The sequence below is a fragment of the Patella vulgata genome, chromosome 3 (assembly GCF_932274485.2).
Source record: "Patella vulgata chromosome 3, xgPatVulg1.2, whole genome shotgun sequence".
Lineage (NCBI taxonomy): Eukaryota > Metazoa > Mollusca > Gastropoda > Patellidae > Patella > Patella vulgata.
This window is the reverse complement of record NC_065881.2, coordinates 59,863,172-59,879,704: the sequence shown is the minus strand read 5'-3', so window position 1 is coordinate 59,879,704 and position 16,533 is coordinate 59,863,172. Positions and strand designations below refer to the sequence as shown.

At 34.3% G+C, this 16,533-nt stretch overlaps 1 protein-coding gene across 1 annotated transcript; it reads right to left on the bottom strand.

The window, feature by feature from the left end:
- Positions 1–6,160: 6,160 nt before the first annotated feature.
- Positions 6,161–16,190, bottom strand: LOC126814881 (ubiquitin domain-containing protein 2). Its single transcript, XM_050540316.2, has 3 exons — positions 16,015–16,190; positions 13,015–13,251; positions 6,161–12,686 (listed from the first exon to the last, which is right to left on the bottom strand). The coding sequence occupies exons 1-3, from the start codon at positions 16,079–16,081 to the stop codon at positions 12,301–12,303; spliced, it is 690 nt and encodes a 229-aa protein (XP_050396273.2). The 5' UTR covers positions 16,082–16,190; the 3' UTR covers positions 6,161–12,300.
- Positions 16,191–16,533: the final 343 nt, after the last annotated feature.

Genomic DNA, 16,533 nt, shown 5'->3' with positions numbered 1-16,533 from the left:
CCGAAATAAATCTAAGAAGGAATTACATGACAAAATAAATGCATTTTATTATCATGCATTTTTATTATCATAAATAACAGCTACTTGTTATTTAAAGGAGCTAAGTCGCTAATATTTGTGACCTGGAAACTGACACAAATGGGTCGCAACGGATATAATAATGTATTATGAATGCATAAAAACTGATTTACATTCGATCATTTCCGTTTTTACTCTAATATCAAATCATTTATCTTCGCCAGAAGTCTCAGTCGAATGGCAATCTATAGCGTCTGGTCATTCCAGTCTGCGCATGCTCTCCAGATAAGAATATGGGGTCACCGTTTGACATGACTTGTGGAATATGTCTAGCCCCGTTCTTCGAGTCCTTTGTTACAAATGGCACTGAAACGCGTTATGGTACACGAATCGTGTACCAATGGTAAAATGTTTATTTTGTCTTAAATATTGGATATCAGAAGCCCATCTTTTCCCGGTAAGATCACAACATCAATATTGATTTAAATTTACAAATAATTCGTGTTTTCAATGCCGAAGACTTTGGATGATACTGAGTTAGAGACTTAGCTACTTTAATATAGCTGGCTGAAAATACATGTTCTATAATTAACGTCACAATTTTCAGGAATCAGTCATTTATTTGTTGATTTAGAATATAAATAGACTTATTTCTCGATTTATTCACATTTAAGAATGACATTTATTGTGTGTAAGGGTGTAGTTGTCTTCGAGAGAGAGAGAGAGAGAGAGAGAGCGAGAGAGAGCGAGTTTAACATTCACTCGACACAAACTAGGTCATTTCAGGACTAACATATGGTTCACTTTATTTCAATAATTTTGCCCGGATAGCGACACTACGGTCTACTCTTATATCAAATTCCAACTGTCAAGGGATCTTTTACGTGCATGCCAATGTGTACACAGGACCTCGGTTTTTCGTCCCATCCGAACGACTAGACAGCTGTTCTTGTCAGGCCCTCCGCTCTGCATCACTGACAAGGGGGGGGGGGGGAACCACGCCGGATAATCTGGATGAACTTTCTCGGCTGTTCATGTGCAATTGTACAGGATTGTTTGCAAGTTACCTTCCCATACAGATCTTCATTGTGTCGAGAACAGCATCAATTTTAACTTGGATGGTCACTTCACAAGTGCGACCAGACCTTGGTTCGTCTTCAGTGCTGATCCAGCCCCCTGTAAATTCAGCACACCGCTGAAGGAGCATTGTCACATCCTGTTTGTATCATTTAATCACGAATTTACTTTGGTGTCAACTTTTTCAAATGCAGGTGAGTAATCACGTGTCCGCATTCGGTTTTCTTCATTTCGAGAGCAAATGAGAGGGCCGTGCTATTTATAGGTATATATAGGTGTCAAGAACATGCTGGGATACCTTTCTAGCAACATAAACAGATTGATTTGTGCGAGTTTGAGGCCGGAAACGTTCGAATCGTAAAATATATAATATGATGAACCAAACTTGGATGATTTCAATTTTGATGCACATCAGATCGCAACTTCTTGGGTTTTGGTCCCTGCCTTTTACGCAAAATGTAAAATAAGCGCAAAGTTTGTGGACACTCTCTGTTCGATATAGATGTAAATTACAATATAAGGATCAAAAGATCTTGGATATGTTTGATTATGGTGCGCACCGGACCGTTACTTGAGGGACGATGGTCCCTGTCCTTTGGACAAAAATGGATTTGCAACAACAGAGCAGGGATCTTCTTTGTTGGTCCGACTGTCCGTCAGGGACGAACCCTATCGGTAATCTGCATTCCGTTGCCTTAATGTTCCGGACTTACCCCTTTTTTTTCGAAAACCTTGTGAAAGCCTTCTGCGACATTTCGTTCCAGAGTCATGCCTTCTTAGTCGAAAACATTGTTAACGCGATAATCTGCAATTTTTAACAGATGTTTCAAGTTTAGTGTAAAATAATACCTTCTGAACATGATGGAGGATACGGTTATGGACGGATTGATTTTAAAGTTTTTGTGATGCATTGGGGTCATGAGAGGACGAACCCTATCGATATAACGTTTTGGAGTTACCCCCATTTTCCAGAAAACCTTATGGGACAATGAGAGAAAAAAAAAAAAAAAAAAAAAATGAAATAAAAAAAAAGAAAGATAGAAAAGTGTAATTCCTATTTTACAACAGATCTAAAGAAAATATGTTTTACTTAGTTTCCAATTATAAGAAAAACTGATTTTAATGACAAAGTTTGGTTATTTTTATTAGAAAGGATATACATGTATAAAAAGGTCAATTCAATTCACTGAAAATATCCATACGAACTAAAAATTCATTTCTTTGCTGTGTAACATATTGGTTTAAAGGAGACAAGTCTTTAACTCAATATCATCCACAGTCTTCGACATTGCAAACAAAACTTATTGGTCAATTTAAATCAACATTGATGTTGTCTTACCGTGAAAAGATGGGCTTCTGATATCCAATATTTTAAGATTGGCACACGAATCGGGTGTCAGAATGCTTTCGAGTGCCATTTGTAATGAGCGACTCGATGAACGAGGTTAATTATAAGCCACAGGAGAATACTAACGGTGTAGACTGGAATAACCAGACGCCAAAGACTGTCATTCAATTCGGACTCTTCGTGTATTTTGCCGAACATAACTGACATTTAGTCATATAAAAACTAGGACACGGCGAATATTAGGAAAACTTGGAAATTCATAGGACAAGAGCCAGAATATAAATACCATTAGAAAGAGCAGAATAGGGTTGCTAAGAATGACTGTTAAAACTGGCCATCGCAAAAAAAAAGTTATAAGGTGCTAAGTTCGAATATAAAACCTTGTCATAAATAACAAAATGGTGATGGCGTCCGCGTTTAGCTACCTAAGTAGGTAGGTAGTCAATTTTCATCGATGAATTTGGCCAGGTAACACAGATAAGTAATTATGTTACAAATAGTGATGAGTGGAACACTGAAATCTTAATCTCATCTTACCAAACAGTTTTTCTGTATTTTCGAGATGACGTAAAATCACGTGAGTATTCTAATTCTGATTCGGCGACCATTTTAAAATGGACAGCAATTTCGCATAGCAATTGGGTTTCACCTTGATTTCAGTAGGAATTTGTTTATTATATGTTAAGCTATGTACAGTTTGGGGTCAGGTTTATTGGAAATTAAGGGAGTTATAGGTCAGTAACTTTCTTTTCATCAAATCATGACAAAACCTGCTCAAAGGAAGGCCATAGAACGATTCATTACTGTAGTGGGGGCAAGACGGACGACATCAGTAGTGGAACCATTTCTACCATATGACAAGTTGAACTTGGTAAAGGCCCGGTCCCACTGCACTTACGGATGCAAAGAGGATGTAAAACGGGGGAAAAACGTGCCCTCCGTTTGAAAACGTGTTTCATACGCTCTATCCATCGAGCATCCGTTCACTTTGCTGCACAAAACTTTTATAACGGAAGAACTTTCTGCCGTGTACGATGTAAATGCGCGACATATACTAGCACCAAACGTTCCATGTCCGTTATCATCCGTTAAACGGCCACTGTATCCTCTCTGCATCCTCTGGACATCCTCGCAACTCACATCCGCTCCAGCTGAAAACGTAAAGAGGGAGGAAAAATATTTAAGGTACATGGAACGTCTATACATCGTTAGTAGCACGGAAATAGAAGGGATGTAAGCGTATGCATCTCGTATAATATAAAGTTTTCAAAACGGACAAAGCGTTTGTATCTGGGATGTATCTGGTAATATATTGAAGGATGTGGGAGTTGTCATCCACTTCCATCCGCTAGGCTTCCGATGAACATCCATTTAACATCCCCGCTACATACTTTCCACGTTCGTTTTTTTCCGTTCTGTTTTCGCAAATTTTCGTCAATTTTGTCCATTTCTGGAGCGGATGAAAACGGATGGAGCCACCCCCGAAAGTTTGCTCGTGTCCTTTTTGCATACGTTTTGTGTCCATCAGCCATTGGGACCGGGCCTTAAGACAAATTGTAGTTCGTTAGCATTTTCTGCCAGGTTTTGGTAAATATTCATGATTTTGGGGCGGAAGGATAACAGGGTTATCAGGTTCGCTACGGCGATATGTACGGCAACTAGTTACATGTTTTTAGTCAATCTGTTTCACAGAGAATTACGAGTCTAGTGATATATCTCTGTCAAAGATGACTGCCTTAACACGTGCTGTCACAGCACGCGGCGTCAATCATTGGCTGAATGGCGCGTGCATTGTTTACATAAGACGTTACTGCTTCGGAGAGAATGCTGCATTTTAGTCAATTTAATACTATTTACACTAAATAGGAAATAATTTTTACCTACAAATACGTCAAACGCCTTTATTTTTCCAATACATAAAAAAATGTTTTAGAATTTAATTTGTCGCAGGAAAAAAGTTAATATTTCTGGCTCATTAAGCCGCATCGATGTCATCCTTATCAGTGATTGTAGCGGTCTAGCAAATATTCACTGCGGATCAGTGTGGTTTTTAGTATGCTTCTTCAAGTTTGTGTATCTCAAAATTTTGGTGGTCAACCGCATACAAATTTTAGTACAAAGACATGACCATTTGTTCCTCTGTCTGTAGTGAAAAGCATTCAGCCCAACGAAAATTTGGGGAAAAGTTGGAGGTGGGCAAAGAGGCCAGAATTAACATTGAAGTAAATGGGGAAATTAATGGTGGTCTGCCTCCACACCCCTTTTACTGTTTACATTGATTTTCATGCAATTACTGCATAAGCAAACTACATTTGCTAAATGTAAGTTAATTTTCGTAATAATGTTTTTTTTTTCATTTTTAGTATTGCTCTCTAATAATAATATGCTTCATAAAAATACAAAATTTCGAAAAGACTGAAGGGAGATTACTCATACTTTTCCATTTGAATGCAGACAACTATAGTTGCTAAATATTCGACATAAACTGCTTTTCATTAGTAGTATTTAACGGGATACTACTTTTAACATCGAGCAATCAAACTGATTATTAACTATATACTAAGTTTCATCACTCTCTATCAGATAGAATCAAAGTTATCTTGTCCCAAACATCAACCAATGAAACTGCTTAGCTCTGCTTAACTTTAGCTCGAAATGCTAATCATTGAACTCAGTCAAGACATTCACCTAATGAACATCTACACCAAGTTTGAACATTCTACCTCAATTAAAAGCACAGTTGTTATGTTCCTAAGTCTTCACCAATCAAACTGCTTATCGCTCCTTAGCCCAAGCATACAATTCTCGTCATCAAACTGTCATGGTAATAATATAATGAATCTATACTCGGATGAACGCCTACACCAAGTTTGAACATTCTACCTCAACAGAAGGAGAGTATTGTGTTCCAAAGTCTCAACCAATCAAATTGCTTATCGCTCTGCTTACCCCGAGCAGAAAATGCTCATTATCGAACTTAGTCAAGGTATTGATGTAATGAAACTATACACCAAGTTTCATAACTCTCACTTAATTAGAGAGAGAGAGAGATGGGGTTTAAGGTCTAATATATAGTTCAATTTAATTTCCATAATTCGCTTGCGCGTAGGGGTCTTTAGCAGTGGGAGGAAACCAGAGAATCCGGAGAAAACCCATGAGGTTGGACAGGCAACCCTACTCCTGTACAACCGGGGAATCGAAACCACACCAGTTGGCTCAATGACAGACTTTATGATACAGTGCGCACTGCTAACCATTTACCCTTCCACCCCCCACCCCCACCCCCACACACACTTAATTAGAACTAAAGTTATCGTGTCCCGAAGCATTAACCACCCAAATTGCTTATCTTTGCTTACCCTAAGCAGAAAATGTTCATCTTCGAACTCCATCAAGGCATTGACCAATAAACACCTACATCAAGTTGGAACATTCTAGCTCAATTAGAAGGAGAGTTATTGTGTCCAAAAAAGTGTGACGTTTAAATAATTCTGGTACTGAAGAGTTTACCTAGTAATTCTTCCATCCTTTCTGCACATTTTTGGCAATTTCAAAACAGAACAATATTCACTAAATTATACTTGCTCTCCTAACCGACTTTTAAAAAAAAAACCATTTTAGAACCCCTTTTTCTATTTTCAATCCAGCAAAGAGCAGGTTAATTCACTACAAAATAAATTTAATATTCAAATAGAAATATGAATAAATAAGGCCTTATTTACATGAAATTATAGAACTGTCTTATTAGCTTCCTTTATCATAAGGGTAAAGTTATGTAATCTGCTAAAATTCTGACATTTGGCTCAATACTAGTTACCTTTTTGTGCCTTATAATATTTTGTACAACCGTAATTCACAGATATGTCATGACATTTACCCCCCCTTAGGTAAAAATTGAGTAACCACAAAACACTCAATTACTGTGGTGCATTTGTTACCTCCTGGTGCAACCAGATTTCATTAAACAATACTCCATCAGCTATTTCATATCAAAAATTTGGAGAGAGTGTCAAATGACACAAGCATAAATTTTATCACACAAACATTGAACATTTTTTCTTAATGTTTTTATATTCTTCATATTATATATAAATGAGTCATTTTATATTACATATTACATATGTCAGACATTTAAAATCATAAAATCCTTTTTATATAAAAGGAGTGATCTGAGATAGATATAACAAGCTATATTGAATAGAAAACAACAAAAGGCAACAAATAAGCTTACATAAAATTAAGTACATTTTATCAGAGGTACAGTGTGCATGTAAAAGATTTATTTAAGATGATGAGAACTTCAATCAGCATTTTTTCCAGCAGAAAAGATATGATAACATGTAAAATATATACCTGTCAACACTGGACAAGTCAGAAGTCAAATTCATTTCACTAATGTTGATGATACATAACATCTGACGTGAGTTGATGTAGCAAACAAATATTTTGTTATCTTCCAAAAAAGACAATACTGTTTTTGTAAATAAAGAGTCCATCATCAGTGGCATGCAGAGGTTTGGTGACTTTTTAATTATGTAAAAACATATGAGATATCCTTTTTTTCAAATTATGTAGGGAAGGGAAGCTTGTATAACAAAGTTGACATCGATAATTTCAAATAATAAAAAATTTTTTATTATAAATTTCACCTTTGATTGGATGCCCTGCCTTTAAATTATTTCTGATGCTGCCCCCCCCACCTCCACATACACACCTCCCTTCGTACATGCCAATGTTAATCATGGCTATAAGATTAAACTAAGTTAAAAATATGTATGGATTTGTTAACAAATGTGAGGATATAACAAAATCACATATAGATACTTTCTGATCAATCTAACGCTACTAACATCAAAATATTTGTTACTCCTATATGCTCATAGTCAAATGTATGTAATCAAAACCTTGGATGCAACATGCAATGGTAAGAGTGATGATGGGGAAATGTTTCTATTGAACACTATGATCAAGATGGCATAATGCACAAGAAAAAGGATTAGTAACATGATGAACAAAAGATGTAGCATGATACATAATTATAATAATAGTAAAAATATACAGTGTTTAACATTTGTTTCTGGAATAAAATCAAAATATTTACAGTGTCAAACAGACAATTTATTTAAAGATACATGATGTATGACATGTTACAAGGGATGTTATCTTACACTTCATATATAGATTAATCTTTAACTAACAGACATATATAACATTGTGTTGCTCGATATTCATATTAAATCATCCCAATCTCATTAAGATCAGATATCAGTTATGTTTCAGGTTATTATTCATGTTGTACTACATTCACAATTTGGTATGGTGTTCATGTCACATGGACCTATTGCCCAATCGTATTGCCAATGCTGAAATAGAGGGCTTCATTTTGTGGTGAATTATTAAATTTTAAGGTCCAATGTGGAGTATATTAAACTGTACCGTTGATCAGATGACAACTTTAGCCGTTAAGAGTTATATAAGAACTCATTTATAGGCTTCTTCATTTCATGAAAACTGTATATATTACAAGTTAATCAAATAACAACTTTAGTCCCTTGTCCACCAGATATTTCAAATTGATGAAGGGCCCATAACTCAGACAGCAGTTATTGGAAATCGTTGAAAATAAATAACTCAATGAATATAAAAACTGTGTATAAATTTCAAGTCAAGATTTTCAAAATTGATTAAGGGCAACTCTGACAGTACTGATCAGAAATTTAAAGTCAGTGATAACATTAGCCTCTATGAGCAGGGGTGACTGACCTTTAACATACCATGTGCCAATTTGTTTACACACAAATTCAGATGTGCCATACAAGTCTTGTACTCCTGTCAACTTTGTATAAATACATGTAAATAAATGTTTATGGACATAATAAGCATTTTTACATGATAAATATATTAAATATAAAAACGATATTTAAAAAGGACGTCCACAAAATAATAAAATCGCTAAAATAAAGAGGAGGCTTACTGTCTTACGTTATTATCACAGGGATGCAATGCACCACTTACCCCGGTATGCTAAACATTTGGAGCATGCGGCGGGGTTGGTCATCCCTGCTCTACAGCGCCCACAAGTAATTGCAAACACCAACTGGCTGGAGTAACTACAACATACAACCACACATTTCAATGTGGGCATATAAAAATCAGAAAAAAGAAAATAAATGAAACAAAACTGTTATCTAATTTTTTGAGCTACAGCTTTTTGGATTTCGAAAATCGATAAATACTCGTAAACTATATATCTGGTGATCTTTATTGACCAAAAACTGTTTTTATATTCATATTTTGAGTTTTGATGTAACTTAATAATTAATGCTTTTTCATCTGTACTGAAAGTTAGCTCTTGGGGAAATTGGCTAAATTTAGCTTGGAATACATGAGAAATAACTTTTTTTTTCTGTGAGCTTTTCTATCTATTGTTGGTCAAATTGTCAGAGCACTAACTATCAAAGCACTTACTATTAGGTAAAATATCTGAAGTGAATATAAATACAACTATTGGTATTGATACAAACTGCCGGATCTGTTCCCAAATGGCAAGACTCACACAATAACTACCATCCTATGTAATAGTTCATAAATAGATTTTAGTGTTTATATTATGTAGCACTCTTGAGCCATGTTCATTAAACAGCTATTGTTGCCTCTATTGAAAACAGCTAACTTTGTATTTTGATCTTTAAACTTGATTGAAAGAACACCCTTTCTAATTCAAATGTAAAATGTACCATTTTAATTGCACATTTGGTCCTTTATTCAAAGGTTTAATAATAACAATTTACATGTGTATCATTAGCAGAATAATAATTTCTGAGAACAAAAAGACATATATCACAATATTAATTATATTTATAAAGTTGTTTAAACCAAATCTATAAAGATATGAACACACAAATTATCAAATGCTATTAATCCCACATTCTATGTGCCTATGATTGAGCCTTGTGATCAACTGATCCTTTGGAACGAGCATACACATATAAAAGAAAACAAGGTCTGTTACAATGTGTATTTAAATACTGTTTTTTGATTCAGTGATCTGTCCAGAGGCTTGTAGAATGTGGGATTGTTGTTGTTGTTGTAAGTATAATGTCTCCATTATTAATAGTTTTTTTTTTTTTAAAAAAAAATATTTTAAATACAGCATATTTTTTCTGTTCTTTAAATACATGTAAAGCAATCATATGATAAAATTACAAAATGATATTAGGCCAACAGAAATAATTTACTGATATCAGATGAAATTTTTTTTTGTTTCAACTAAACTATAGAGATTGATTGAGGCTTCCAATAATAACAAGCTAGAGAATAAGAATGGTACAGCAATAAACATTGTTCAAGTTCACACAATAGCCATTTTAAGCATTGAGCACTTAATGACAGTGAACAAAATTGGTCCATAATAATAGTAATACATGTATGTACATAAGGGACACAAACGCATTTTTGAATGAAATTTACAAATTGCCAAAAATAATTGGTCATAAAAATTCACATTATAACAATTTGCATGCAGGATTTTAACACAGCTTCTGAAAATTGTGTTTACACAGATGCTAATAAGAGAAGCTTAGGCTGAAATTTTTATTTGTGCATTTACAAGTATAATCAAGCATAAATATTTTCAAACGGCTTACATTGTTCAGCAATCAATTTGTACTTTATTAACAAAATGAGTGATGTTTGGCTTTTGATCTTAAAGAGCTGTTATCACTTTCATCCAGGAATTAAATGTAATAACATATTCAAAATATCCTTAGAAATCACCTGAGTAAAGGCATTTAGGAATTTGTAAGCTAAACTCCATGTAAAAAAACTGTAGTCTATAGTGTGTACAGCCCTTAATTTAATGATCTCAAAACCTCACACTAAAAAAACATCCCACACTGTATAGATATGTCATTTTTTTTTATTTTTCAATGTAAGAAAAGCCAATATTCAAGAATCATGCATATAATATGTTCATTTTATAATAATCTGTTCGCATAACAGAACTGTATATCTTTAATTTTAGATATTTTAGGATTTTCAAGATGATTGCAATGCATCCATCAAATTATATTATGTACTTGATTAAGTAGACTACAGTGGACTTTGTCACATCCGATCTCTGATCACTCCGGATTGCTGTGACATCCGGTATGATTTTCATGTCCCGATTTATTTCCTTATTACTTCAGCCAAAAAATCGCTGGTAAATCCGAATTCAGTATGTTCCGGATTCCGAAATCAATCAGCCGTCCCGTCACATAATTTCCATTGAATCGACACCGTATAATCCATACTTGAAACGGTGGGTGTGAAGCATCCAATTATTGGTGAGATTAAAACTCAATGGGTGTGAAGCCAGAAAAGATTAACAAGTAATCACCAATCAATTATCGGTGAGATTATCGGTGTGTTGATTACTTTGATCGGTAAAGCAGTTAACCCGAGATGTTTTAGGGGAGTGGACAAGATCAACCTGCCAGTCAATTGGTCGGCCAATCGCAAAGCTTGGATGACAGGTGCCATTTACTTTGATTGGCTTGAAAAACTGGACATAGAACGACAGATTATAAATGAACACGTAACAGAGTGGACAATTGGCTGAAGACGGGGACGATGAAGAATATACATTAACGACAGACTTGACCTATTCAAAATTCCTACGCATGCTCAACGACATTAAACACTTCGCACAGATTAAGGACGAAAAGATGATCGCAACAATTCATTTGTTAGAAGATGTTGCCCAGGACTCCGCCTTACGATATGCTTTCGGTAATCTTAAGCAAACTACTTTAAACGATTACATGCATTGATATTTATAAATATATTGTACGCATGCATTGATATTACATGTAAACGATTTTATGAATATATTGTACGCATGCATTGTTATTGTTAATTATTTAATATAATAAATGTTTATCATTTATGAAGGGAATATCATTCTGGTGATTCGAAGCTACAATATAAAAATACTCCCGGTTTTCGAAGTTACAGTATTTCCGGTTTGGGAGAAAACTCGGTATTCCGAAACACTGTGTGATCCGAATTATTGTAACGATCCCGTACGACGTCGGATGTGACAGAGTCCACTGTATATTAAACACAATATAATCACTGCACAGTATCTATTCTTACAATAAACAAACTAAAGGTCTTTACAGTGCCTAGAAGACTTTTAATGCTATGGCCATGTAGTATTGCATCTCAAGAGTACTGGTAAAAAGGAAGGAAGGGTATTGGGTTTATAAACTTACACTAAATACAACAGGTAATTTCGGGACTAACATACATTATACAGCACATTCTTTAAGTCAATAATTCAATTTTGTGCAGGGTACTTCAGCAGATGGAGGACCAGAGTACCAGAAAAGAAAAACACAAGTTTAGTTGAGTCACTTTTACTTCTTTACTTGTTATATGAATGTGAACTTAATGGGGGAAAACAACCGAATTGGTAGCAGTTCTTACATGCAGTTTAGCAGCACAATGCTTAATACAACTTGATCACCAAGTCACAGCTGACTTTTACCCAAATGCAGATAGGCTTCACACAAACAAACTCTAGCTGTATCTTAATAGAGCATAAACATGAATCCTATGCTGATTCAATTTTTTTCAGTCCTGAGAACCTGCTTTATGGAATGACATCAGCATGTATTTCATGATCAAAAGTTCAATGAGCAGAATTCCCATATTGGAAATCAACTTCCCATTGTGAAGAATCAACTACTGCATTTCATACAGCTAATACCAATTCTTTCAATGAGACATTTATTGACAACATGAATATTTGAAAAAATTGAAGGGAGGAAAAGACACTGGTTAAGGAATAAATAAATAAATTTTATCACATTTCAGCTTGAAGCTTCGGCTTGAGTCACTATCACTTGAACAACATTTCCTTTGGGAATCTTGGCATCTTCCAAACGTAACTTATCGTTCAGTAGCTTTCCGGCAAAGTACCATCTTTGTTTAATCATTTCGATTCCTTCTTCTTCAAAAATCCTTTTTTTGATTTTCAACACAGTATCAGTTGTCCGCACATAAAGTTTTAAATCTTTGTTTGTGTTAGAAAGTCTGAATTTTAAGGGTATTTCTACTCCTGGTGAGGAATTGGCATCAGTCTCCTGTCCAGTGTCACTTTCACTCATTTCATCTATCAGATTTGTTGGAGCACTTAACACATAAACAGGCAGCTGATAACGATTACCTAACTCATCATAACAATCCATTAATGTACCTACAAGATGAATAGAAATGAAATGAAATTTTTACTTCAATAATTCGCTTACGCATAGGGGTCTTTTAGTAGTGGGAGGAAACCGACAAGATTGGGTAGACAACCATTCTCCTTATCATGTACAAGCTTGGCATTGAAAGTACGCCACTTGACTCAATGACAGACCTTATTATCTAAAGTGCATGTTAGGCAACACAAGTACCCACCCCCGCCCTCTATGCAAAGGAATATGACACTAAGTCTTTTTCATCAGAATGACCAGATAAAATCATTGTGTGATTTCCACTGTACTACATGTACCTTTCTTTTTAGTTACATGTATACTTACCGTGTGGTAATGATATGTTGGCCCCATCTACTATAGCTTGAGCCATAGCATGATCTCCGGTTTCCAGAGCATATGCTGCTGCTTTCAGTGCATCCCAAATTTCTTTTCTGCCTTCAAAAGCTGGTGCTGTATCCCAAAATTCATCTCTCTTACTTCTCAGTTGGCCATCAGTCAATGCAACATCACTCTTCCATTTAGGTTTCTCTGGTTTTAGAGGCTGATTTCGACCAATGGAAACTAGAATGGAAATCATATTATTCAAGTCAAGTGCTTACATTTGACACAAATCAAAAATGTTCAATCAAAAGAGTATTCAAAGTTGCAAAAGGTCACTTGATTATTGGCTTTACTTTTGTTTTAAAGCAATCCTTTTTAAGAGACAATCGTTTAACAAACAATTATAAAGTTTGGAAGAAACAACATGCATGTGTACTTTTTCAAACTAATTCAAAATTCCACGATTTACAATTGGAATAGTTTTTAATAAAATTCCACCTTACATGTATGTCCGAAATCCATCAACAAATTAGATATGTATCGCAATAACAAACTCAAACTGCGATTGAAATTTATAATCTAAATTAAGCACCAATGAACAATCTCACCAAGTTTTAAAATAAACTTACAATGACTCTTTGTCCTGTGTCATGTTCACAAACTTTCATGTAAGATCATTTAAGTTTGAGCGTAAAAAGTGGCTCTGTGATTTGTAATCGAAAAATTATAAATTTCAATATGTTTATTTCCTGTAACTCACTGAACAATCTATGCAAATTTTTTCAAATAATCTGTGAAGAACTCTGATGCGTAGAATGTATATGTACATTCCAGATGTGTGTAGAAAAAATTATTCATTTTACATGTTTGTATATACATTAACATTTCTTATTAAAATAATACATGTACATCGTACTTTTGCAGTGACTTGTAGTAACATTTCTGCAATATTTGTCTATAACTTCCTTTTTCCATTTAAGATACATTATGGGAGATTAGTTAAAGAGCTGGCAATTCTCACTATAATAGTTAAAAACTAGATAACGTACAGGCAATTTGCTGAAAATTTCAGTCAAATTGATCCACTATGAACTGAGATTTCAGTGATTGAATATTGGGGCTAGCTTCGATCAACATTAATAAAGTCGGTAGGATAAAAAACATAGTCTCGATTATCCATTTTTTGATTTAATTATGAATGGACGTTGAACAGCAAATTGGAACGAATCCAATAAACATTGCAGGCTAGTGATGCCATCAAGAGTTGATTATGGTCTGGATACATGTAAATCAATTAATGTCTAATTAATAACTTAGATAACATTTCAAGCCTAATGAAAGACCTGCAATTGGCATATTTAGCTCTTGCATAATGTAAGTTTAAGTTTTTTTCATTTGTGAATTAAATTACAATTTACTCATTTCTATGCTAACATATAAGTATTTTTTAATACTTACTAATAATATAATTAATAATCTAGACACATTTTAATGATCATGACTCTCAATAACACATGTGTTAAGTATGATATTTTTCGAGGAAATATGATATTATCAATATCCTACTTCCTGCTTTATATAATATTTTATATCACATACATGTACATGTACAAACAATACAACTTGTAACAAATATATTTTTCAACATACACTTGTAGGCAAGATAATTGTTCTCAATATAAATTTATAACTACATGTACATTATAACTACAGATAACCCAAATTTATTAATCAAAACATAAAAAGCAAAATCCACTTAAAATGTGTTCTATTCTATCTTGCAGGCAAGGCAACATTGGGTTCCATGGTTGCTTAGTGAGTATTGCACTGTCTCCCTAACCTGGAGGTCCTAGTGTTGATTCAGAAAATTCCTCAGAGGGCCTGGCAAGGAAAGAGCATCTACATGTAGTTGTTTGGATGCAAGAAACTGAGGTGAACTTGTTTATTTGTAACCCTACCTACATGTATGTAAATCAAAAAATCTCTTGAACAATACATCCGATAATAAACTATAGCTTAAACCAAGAATGAAAATTGTTACAATAGACAAGAAAATTGGCCAAAATATTCAAATCTAAGCTCAGTTAGGTGTGATCAACTATGAAACTTACAATCGAAACTATGTGCACTTCCCAAACCATTAAGATGTGGTATCATATCATCTATCTAATATAAAGGGTTGGATGTCTTCTGAGGATGTACAGGATTGACTTGCAAATCTCATCAATTTTTATTTTATGTCTTTGGAATTTTCTTTTTGTGATTTATTTAAGTTGGATCTTATGCTTACTCAGCTAACATTAAAAGCTTTCATGGGTAACTGTGAACCCACTATAAAAAATGTCTCTACAATTGCAATTCCTACATGTAAATTAAATGACATACCACAACAACTATCAAACATGTTTTAACAAAACAATACAATCTGTCGTTGAAATATACTCATGTCTATTTGTACTGATCTCTATATAAAATAATGTGCTGTTTTCCCGTCAGAATTGCTTATTGTGACTTACATCACATGCACTAGACCTAGGTTTAGCGCACTGTGGTTCATTGATGATAGGTTCCGGTTTTAATCTAAACAGTGCTATCACATGCAGCCGATGCAGGGTACATAATGTTAAAACTTTATCGGATATACCAGATGCAAATAACCTTGTAATGCCTGGCACTGCTTAATGTACCACTATTTTGGGCTGACTATTATATGATATGACTATATTTAATATTGACAGTTCACCAAGTTATATTTAGTGCATGTCATTGCTGTTAGCCATTTATAATTTTTCTAAGTATGCATTCATTTCAGTTGTCATTCAATATTTGACCCATGAATGAAAGACATCATCAATTAATCGTGACATATCAATGATTGTTGGTCTCTGTGCAGGCTACAAGGCTTATTTAAGACAGACTGGAAGTGACTATAACAAAAGGATAATAAAAAAAAATATATGTAAACAATGCTGTCGACTTTACAAACCGACACTAAATACCCACCTGTCATGTCGGAAGATTCGCCCGATGGGGGTCCATTATCTCTATGAGCCCCTATACACCCTCCCATATTGTCAAGGGAGGGGGAGACTGCTTCGTGTGGTTATTTATATTTTCCTTATTTTGTTTTTACATACAATAGATTTTTCATGGTATTCATTCACCTTTGGGTTAAAATGACGTCACGGCCCACATTGCGAAAAGTAACTTATTTCATTGGTTAACTGTGCATGAAATATCCTTTTGGCATACAACTTAAAATCAACATTCTTTGATAGATACATTTTTCACTCGATTCCCCATTTATAAATTGTGATATTTTCCAACAAAAATATATTTTGAGATTTTTACGAAATATTTCCTGCGGAAAACCAAAACAGGTGCTTGTTTTCAAAACTTTGCATCGTAATATTATAATGAAACGAAATTAGTAATTTATACAAAATGACGTTTGTATTTATCAAGAATATCTTGCAAACCGTTTCTTGCAACTAATATTTAGATTTAAATCTCCAAATCATT

Bases quoted from the DNA above. Each gene is read 5' to 3' on its own strand.
- LOC126814881 (XM_050540316.2), bottom strand. From the start codon at position 16,081: ATGGGAGGGTGTATAGGGGCTCATAGAGATAATGGACCCCCATCGGGC. The intron at 13,252-16,014 runs GTGGGTATTTAG...TTTCCATTCTAG, and splicing joins CGAATCTTCCGACATGACAG to TTTCCATTGGTCGAAATCAG. The intron at 12,687-13,014 runs GTAAGTATACAT...TTCATCTTGTAG, and splicing joins CAACATATCATTACCACACG to GTACATTAATGGATTGTTAT.